Here is an 8955-nt window from a genome sequence, read left to right on the forward strand (position 1 = left end):
GTTTCATTGAAAAACTCACTTTGCAACACCTCACTACATAGCAGAAATGGAACCAGACCCTGTTACTCTCATTATCATACAGAATGTTTAAAATGGGGAATGAAAGTTTTAGAACACATGGTTAGAGTTTACCTTATGAATTAGTGTTGTACGCTACATAAAAAAGTATTTATCAAATTCAAATATGTTCTACTGGGAACTAGAATACGGAAAAATAGGGAAATTATGAAGTGTTTCCATTAAGGAAGACTTTTGCAGTAATTTCAATTACATTCAACTTACAACATCAATACCAACAAAACGACAAATATTTGACAAATTAAGTGATGCTGATAAGGGCAAGTTCTTTTAAAGAGCTATATCAATTAACTAGCTAGCATTTCCTTTTTAATTGCCTTGATCCTATTTTCAGGGGGAACTAGGATGCACATGCACCGCCCCAAAGTGCAATCACATGTTCATCATTGTGATCGAGAGGATAAAGTGAAATCATATGCTCATTATTGCTCTGTACAAAAAATTATACTGAGTCAGGCCAGCATCAAGTTTGCATGTGGATTTAGTTTGGTAAAGTGATTAGCCTGGGATAATTTTCCCATATCGGTAAGAAATAAGTTAGAACGATTATTAAATATACCTAGGACTTATTTATTTTACTCAAATTAGGGTTACTCATTAAGCCATTATTAACTTGCTTCCAAGGCTATTAGCCCAACTATCTTTGCTTGTGGACATTTGCAGCCCAATAAGTGTATCAGGATAGTAGCACATACATAAACTTTTAAGTCTAAAGTAGCAGTGAAGATTAAAGAAAATAATCATATACTTCAATAAAAATGACAACCTAATGTAGAATGCATTGTGGATGCATTCATGGAGAATCTGGATCGTCAAAAGTCCAAGCGGGGGCCCGGTAGAGGAAATTAACTTGCAACGAAAAACGGGTCATATCTTCCAAACCATACGTCGTAATTAGATGAATAATGTATAAAAATTGCATTTTTTTTAGACGGAGTCAACCAAACCCATCGTTAGTAAGTTTGTCGCCCTCTGTCTCGTGAAACTCCCTCCAGATTGAGAGATATCAGTACTTTTATCAGTTTTTTACTATTTTGTGTAATGCTTTAATAGTCTGTATTGATTAGGAAACAAATCCGATTTGATTTTAAATTTGACCGATTTGTTTATTCAATCATAGAAGACTTTTAAGGATAGTTTTGTTATTTCTATTTTTGGTAAAATTCAGGTCCTAGTAAGAGTCTAGCTTGTTTTTTCTTTCTATTTAGGGGCTGTTTGGTTCGTTTCCTATATATAGGAAAATACATTTCCAGGTACAAAAACACAAGTTTTGAGTTTTCCAAACTTTTCTAAGAAATAGATTATTTCGCTTTGGTTCGCACAAAAAAAATGGTGGGAAACCAATGTATTTATTTTTCTTGTGTTTGGTTCGCATGAAAAAAAAGGAAAAACTTTTGTTTATATGGCAAAAAGCTGACGTGGCTGCAGTTTTCGTCGATTTTACGAGGTTGAGGAAGGAATTGGGGGAGAGAAAAAAATCTGATTTGGCGGCGATTTTCACCGAGTTTCCTTTTTCAACCCTAGCGAACCAAAGTTGGGAAAAAAACCGACGGAAAGCGTATATCCTATGTGGCCACGAAAAATCTGATGTGGAGGCGGTGTAAAACTTTTCCACCAAGTTAAAAAACGAACCAAACAGCTCCTTAAGTAGATGATTGTAAGCTCTAAAGGAATAATTTTTATTAATAAAATTTATTCTTATATTATTTTTCTTCGGGGATTTGAAGTTTTTCGTGGATTCAAATATTGTTCTTCGTGAATTCAAAGAGCACCCTTCATGGACTCCAAGGTTTATCATTTCCGCGGTGTGTTATATCCTTATTAGGAATAACTAAAAGTACTATTGGTTACTCTCTACACGATTGCCCTGCGAAAACCAACTTGATGCACTGAACAAAATTCTCAAGTGCCTAAAAAAGAGATGATCTTCTCATTATTTTATTATGCCTGTTATTTCTGTCGGCTTGAGAATTTTCCCAATTACATTTTATATTGCCAAAATACTCTGTCTCCAGAGGGTGCAAATGTTATTTATGAGGTTTCCATTCAAACCAATAAAGAAAGATAATAAAGAAAAAGGAGACGCATATAAATAGACAAAGTTACAGAACCATGTAAACTTTATGTCATGTTTTGCTACCAAAGGAGTTCATTGGTCACATCTAATCCCAACAAAAAGAAAAGAAGTTATTTCAGAGCTTATACTATCAAACTGGTGTTGAAAAAGCCATAATCTCCAAATGGGGGTTAAGTTGTTCTCACTAGCATTATTCTTGTTCTCTCAGTTGGCAAATGCTGGAGTCAGGTTATTGTTTTCATACACCCCAATGAAGATTTCTACTTCCTGCTAATAATGTGTTCGCAGGGAATAAGTTTACTGTTTACCCATAAGATATATTGGTACAATCCTCATTAGGATGCATGATAATATAAATGATAAGAGTCAAAAGACATTTTAATTAGTTTCTTGTATAAGTTCGTAAAGGAGAACAATGCTCAATTTGAAGAGAATACAGTTCCCAAAAGCACTTTGCCTCATAGAAGAGACAACAAAAAAAAAGGTGTTATTTGGTCAAGAATTATCGTCATATGTCGGTACAGGGAAACTCTTCAAACGCAAAATGTGTATATCTCTTGCATATGAATGTAACAAAATTATATACTTGTAAATTAAACACCATCAGATATGTCATATGTCAAAAATCCCAGCTGACGTCTTAACGCAGCGTGGAAGTAAAACCTCGGAATCCACTAAGAAGTTTCTTTGAATCCACAAAGGATGATCTCTGAATCTAAAAAATATATTAAACTAGAAATTTTATTGATGAAAAGATATACCTCTAGGGATTACAATACCCTGCTTAAATAGAAAGGAAATAATACTCCTACTATGACTCAAACTTTATCAAAAATAGAAATAACAAAACTCTTCCTAAAAAGACTCCCTAGTATTAGGGAAGTAAATCAGTTAAATTTAAGATCAAACCGGATTTGCTTTCTAATCAAAACAGACTCCTAAAACATTACCTAAAATAGTAAAAAACTGACAAAACACTGAAATCTATCCATCCGGAGGGAATTTGACAAAATGGACGGTGACAAACCAAACAACAGTTAGTTTGGTTGGCTCCGTCTAGAAAAAATACATGCTTTTCATATATAATTCATTTAATTCTGACTTACGGTTTAAAAAATATGACCCGTTCTTCGTGGCAAGTTATTTTTCTCGACCGGGTCCGCATTTGGGCTTGTGCCTATCCCGCTTCACCATAAATATGTCTGCCGTGTATACTACATCAGTCCCCTCTGCTTGAAAAGAGCTCGACCCCGAACTTATACTTGCATGAAGAGTTGTTTCTTCTGGCAGGTAATACTCAAACAAATCCGCAACATCGAAATTAGGAGAAATAGCCAAATCTGTAGAAAGGTCAACGACATAAGCATTGTCGCTAATCTTCTTCAGTATTTTGCATGGGCCATATCCATTGGAAAACGCTCTTTTCGCAGAAACACCATTACCATGTCTTCCTCTTCAAACACTTTCTTCCTCCTGTGTCGATCAGCATCGACATTATATTTAGCATTAGACTTCTCTATCTTTTCATTCACTTCCTATTAGATAGCACGTATCTTTTCGGCCATATAATCTACAGGAATGCTCTGTCCTAGAAGCTTAGGCAGTGGAACTAGATCAAGATAATGATTCGGAAGTCTTCCATATACAATCACAAAAGGAGCCATGCCTGTAGCTCGACTCTCCATACAGTTATAAATAAATTCAGCATGTGCCAAAGTAAGATCCCACTGTTTCAAACGATCGATAGAGATGGATCTAAGAAGGTTACCAAGAGTGCGATTTACCACTTCAATTTGTCCGTCCATCTGAGGATGGTAAGCAGTACTGAATTTAAGTAAAGTATTGAATCACTACCACAAAGTCCTCCAAAAGTGGGATAAGAACTTGGAATCACGATCATATGTGATGGATTTTAGCATTGTATGAAAGCGAACTATCTCCCGAAAGAAAAGATTGGCAATGTTACTAGCATCTGCTATCTTCTTGCATGGAATAAAATACGATATCTTTGAAAATATGTCAACAACAACAAAAACAAAATCCATAACTCGTTAGGTTCTAGGGAGTCCCAACATAAAATCCATTGAGATATCATGCCATGGCGCATCAGGAACAGGTAAACGTATATACAATCCCGTATTTTGGGACTGTCCCTTAGCAACTTGACAAACTGGACAACGTCGCACATATTTTCCTGTTCCCTTCTTTAGCTGAGGCCAATAATATCGTTTTTCAATGGAAGCAATCATCTTATCACGCCCCAAATGTCCTCCTAACCAACAACATGAAGGTCTCGTATTATCTGCTCTCTTAGTTAATAGTGGGGTATGCACAACTGATCTCCACGAAATAAATAACCATACTGGATATGAAAACCTCTGACTAACTGATTTTGTTGGCAGCCATTCCAAATCTCCTTAAAATCTACGTCTGCTGAATACAGCTCCTTTAGGTATTCAAATCCAGTCACTTCTGCCTGTAAAGTCACCAACAAACCTTATTCTGCTGTCCAGACTGGTGCTTCAAAACAAAGGTGAAACATTGCAGAAACGCGATCCAACGAGCATGCATACGATTGATGATAGTCTGACTATTGATAGACTTCAAAGCCTGATGGTCAGTATTATGCAGAAACTCTCGCAAGATCAATTAGTGCTCCTAATACTTCAAAGACTGAACTATGACATATAACTCTAGTTCATATATGTCCACTTCTGTCGGGCTTCACTGAGTTTCTCGCTATAGAAAGTAACTGGATGCCCTTCTTGGGATAGAACACCACTAATTCCTATGATAGACGCATCACAATCAACTTAAAATACCTTTTGAAAATCTAGAAGAGCAAGCACTGGTGTTGTGGATAACTTCTCCTTGATTAGTGCAAAGCTACGGTTCACATCTTTCCCCCAATTAAACTTGCCTTTCTTCATGAACTCAGTGAAAGGCACTACAATGCTACTGAAAATTCTGACAAATCTCTTGTAGAAAGTTGCTAGGTCATGAAAACTATGAACTTCGTTGACAGTCTTCAGCGTAGGCCAATCTCGAATAGCACGCACCTTCTCTTCATCAACATGGATGACCTTTACACTGAAGACAAAGCCCAAGTATAATAGGCTACTGGTCATGAAGTTACACTTCTTCATATTGATATATAACTTGTTCTCCTGCAAAATTGTTAGTACCTCCCTCAAGTGGTCCAGATGCACGGTCTCAGTCTGACTATTAATCAACATATCATCGAAGTAAACTATAACAAACTTGTCGATAAAGATTTTTAATACCTGATTCATCAACTGTATGAAAGTGCTAAGCGCATTGGAAAGGCCAAAAGGTAAGACCAATCGTTCATACAGGCCTTCTTTTGTCTTGAAGGCAGTCTTCCATTCATCTCTTTCTCTAATCTAAATCTGAAGATAACCACTCTAGAGATCTATTTTGAATAACGCTTTTAAACCAGACAACATATCTAGCATGTCTTCCAGACGAAAGATAGGAAATCGATACTTCACGATAATCTTATTAATAACCTTACTATTCACACACATGCGCTACTCTTCATTCTTCTATGGGACTAGTAATGCCGGCATGACACATGAACTCATTCTAGCTCGTATAAGGCCTTTCTAGATGAAATCGTCCACTTATTTCTGCAAGATCTCTCATTCCTTCGGGCTCATCCGATAGTGTGGCAGATTCGATAGCCAGGAGCTAGGGATGAAGTCAGATTTGTTGTTGAATGTCTCGAAGCAATGGTAATTTGGAAGGAAGTTCGCCAGGCATAACTACATCAAATTGTTACAAGAGGGTCTGTACTTCAGGTGGAACTTTGGTAGAGGCAGAATCCTCGTTTCCTAATATAACAAGAGCATAAACATTGTCAGACTGTTTCAAATCTTTTATAAAATCTTCACTGTCAACGACAAAAAAAATCTTCTTTTCAGCAACATTTGTTTTGATTGAACCCTTCTCTGTAAGAGGCATGAGCACAACTAGGTGACCATCCTTCTTAAAGATATAAACATTATCCTTCCCCTTGTGCATGGCATCAACATCAAACTGCCATGGCCTACCTAATAGCATATAACAAGCATCCATATGAACTACATTACACAATACCTCATCAACATAATTTCGACTATTGAAAAAAGATACCGGACACACCTCATCAACTTGCATGTCATTACCCTTACGAATCAAACCGATCTTGTATGGAGCGGGATGCTTTTCTGCCTTCAAACCTAATTTCTCCACCATGCACCAAGCGACAATATTCTCGTTGCTACCACATCAATGATAACATCACAGGTCTTTTGTTTCACAACGCATCTCGTACGGAAGATATTATACCGTTGTGATGATTCTTCTGTCTTTGAAGCCAATAATAGTCGCCGCACAACACATGAGTTGATCCCCATCATTAGGATTCCCCCATCATCTCCATAGTCTTCAGCACCATCTTGGTCTTTATCCTCCTCTACATAATCCACCATATTCACAACACTTTTTTTAGGGCACTGATTGGATCGATGACTAGGTTGACCACATCTGTAGCACTTAATTGGATCGGGTTTGGCATAAGGGTTCGGTGGTGTAGTTTCTTTGCTGTTGTTGTCGTTGGGCCTGTACCTTTCTCAGTTGTAGCATCTTGATCAGAAGCAGTTTGAGACTATTTATTCCCACAACAATTAAAGCTCGTGCGCGACCCGTCGGAAGTTGCCCACGATCCTCTATTATTCCGTCCAAGTTGTCGCTCTATCTTTTCGGCTAGGCTAACTATGTCTGCCATGGTATATGTCTGCTATAAAGATACACGATCCTGAATTGTTATCCTCAATCCCCTATTATATCGAGACATCTGTTGAGCATCGTTCTTATTTAAATTATTGCTGGATGATAGCAGATAAAACTTCTACGTGTACTCATCAAATGCTCTTCCACCTTGTTTGTAATTTTGGTATTGTCCGAATAAGACTTGATCATAATCACCTGGCAAGAAACAGGCTTTCAGTAGTTTCTTCATCTTTTCCCCACCTATTGACTTTCGACTATCCTTCACGAGATCGATTCATGCAAACTAATTCCCACCAAGCTGATGCTTCACCTTTAAGTCGGTAGGTCACTAATTTTACCTTACGCTCATCTGGGATCTTCATAAACTCAAAGAACCACTCCATTTTTGCAATCCAATCAAGAAATTCTTCGATATGAAGTTCCTCGTTAAAAGATGGCAGATCCATCTTCATCTTGAACCCTCCAGCATCACAACTATCCCTTTGTTGACGGTCTCTGCGATTATCACCGTGACATATGAGGCTTCATAGTTATCGTCATCGCTGTTGAATTCATCATATGGAGTCGGATCACGTTGCTGACGACCATCAACGCGATTTTGAACTCCTACCGTGTTAAGACGCTCCACTACTGACGCAAGTCGCTCTATGGTAGTCTTTATCTCATTAACATCGGTCTTCAGCTCATCGAACTCAGTTCGAGAAAAAGAGGCTTCATCGCTTGCCATCGGATCGGCGAAACCTGTCTCTGATACCAATTAATGTAGCAGCGCAAAAATAAAACCTCAAAATCCACCAAGGGTATTATCTGAATCCACAAAGAATGATCTCTGAATCCATGAAGAAATATTAAAAAAATTGATGAAAATATATGCCTCTAGGGCTTACAGTACTCTGCTTAAATAGAAAAGAAACAAGACTCCTACTATGACTCAAACTTTATCAAAAATAAAAATAACAAAACTCTTCCTAAAAATACTCCTTAGGATTAGTGAAGTAAATCGGTCAAATTTATGATCAAACCAAATTTGCTTCCTAATCAAAACAAACTCCTAAAACATTACCTAAAATAGTAAAAAACTGACAAAAACGTTGATATCTCTCAATCTGGAGGGAATTTGGTGAAACAGACGGCTACAAACCAAACAACAGTTGGTTTGGTTGGCTCCGTCTCAAAAAAATACGTGATTTTCATATATAATTCGTCCAATTCTGACTTACGATTTGAAAGATATGACTCGTTTTTCGTGGCAAGTTATTTTCCTCGACCGGGTCCACGTTTGGGCTTGTGTTTATCCCGCTTCCCCATAAATATGTCCGCCATGTGTTCTACATCATACATCATGCCTGTGCCTAGAATTTGCTTATAATGTCAAAAAAGAAGAATACAAGATATATCCTAAATTCCGAAAGGTGTTGTTGGCTTTCTTGAAGACTACTCTTGTTGGTTAAGAAGACATAGCTTCTGTTTAGGCCATAAGTGTATTTAAATTTTCAGATTTTTGAGTAGTCCCTTACCAAAATTTCATACATAAAGAAAAAAATGCATAGACCCAATAAACTATGTAGACCGATTTACTGTTGAACTGTAAAATTATAGCGGCCAAGCTCACTGCACTTTGGAGTCTTGTTGCAATCGCATGCAATTTAAGATGGTATCAAGATCATCTGGGTTCAAAGTTTGCATTTACAACAAATTTTAAAAAAAAAGCTGTTGCTGCAAAACCCCCACGTTTCGGTTCACTGGAAGGAGCTCAACCAACAACGTGCGTGGATGGGTTAGAGTAAACAATTATAACACTTGAATTTCACCATAGCTCCAGGTTTAGTGCAGTCATAGGTGTAGGATTGGCAGGCTCAGAATCAGGTTAACAGTTTGGCGGTCGACCGGGGCGGTCAACCGCGTTCGTGCACCGCGTTCACTATGCGTCTGGATCAGTGGCGGTCGACCGCAGAAGTTTCTGTTTTCACCGCGGTCGACCGCAGAAGTTTTTGGAGTTTGGGGGC

At 37.7% G+C, this 8955-nt stretch overlaps 1 protein-coding gene across 1 annotated transcript in view; it reads right to left on the reverse strand.

Moving 5' to 3' along the window:
• LOC109823477 (protein SPA1-RELATED 3-like) overlaps nt 1–8955 on the reverse strand; it is a 21511-nt gene that overhangs the window by 3627 nt on the left and 8929 nt on the right. The window contains 2 exon segments of the mRNA XM_020389761.1: nt 1–2; nt 5–33. The exon segment at nt 1–2 is cut by the window's left edge and continues 888 nt beyond it. Of these exon segments, the coding sequence (XP_020245350.1) occupies nt 1–2; nt 5–33 (31 nt within the window).

This window comes from Asparagus officinalis, chromosome 1 (assembly GCF_001876935.1).
Source record: "Asparagus officinalis chromosome 1, Aspof.V1, whole genome shotgun sequence".
Taxonomy (NCBI): Eukaryota; Viridiplantae; Streptophyta; class Magnoliopsida; order Asparagales; family Asparagaceae; genus Asparagus; species Asparagus officinalis.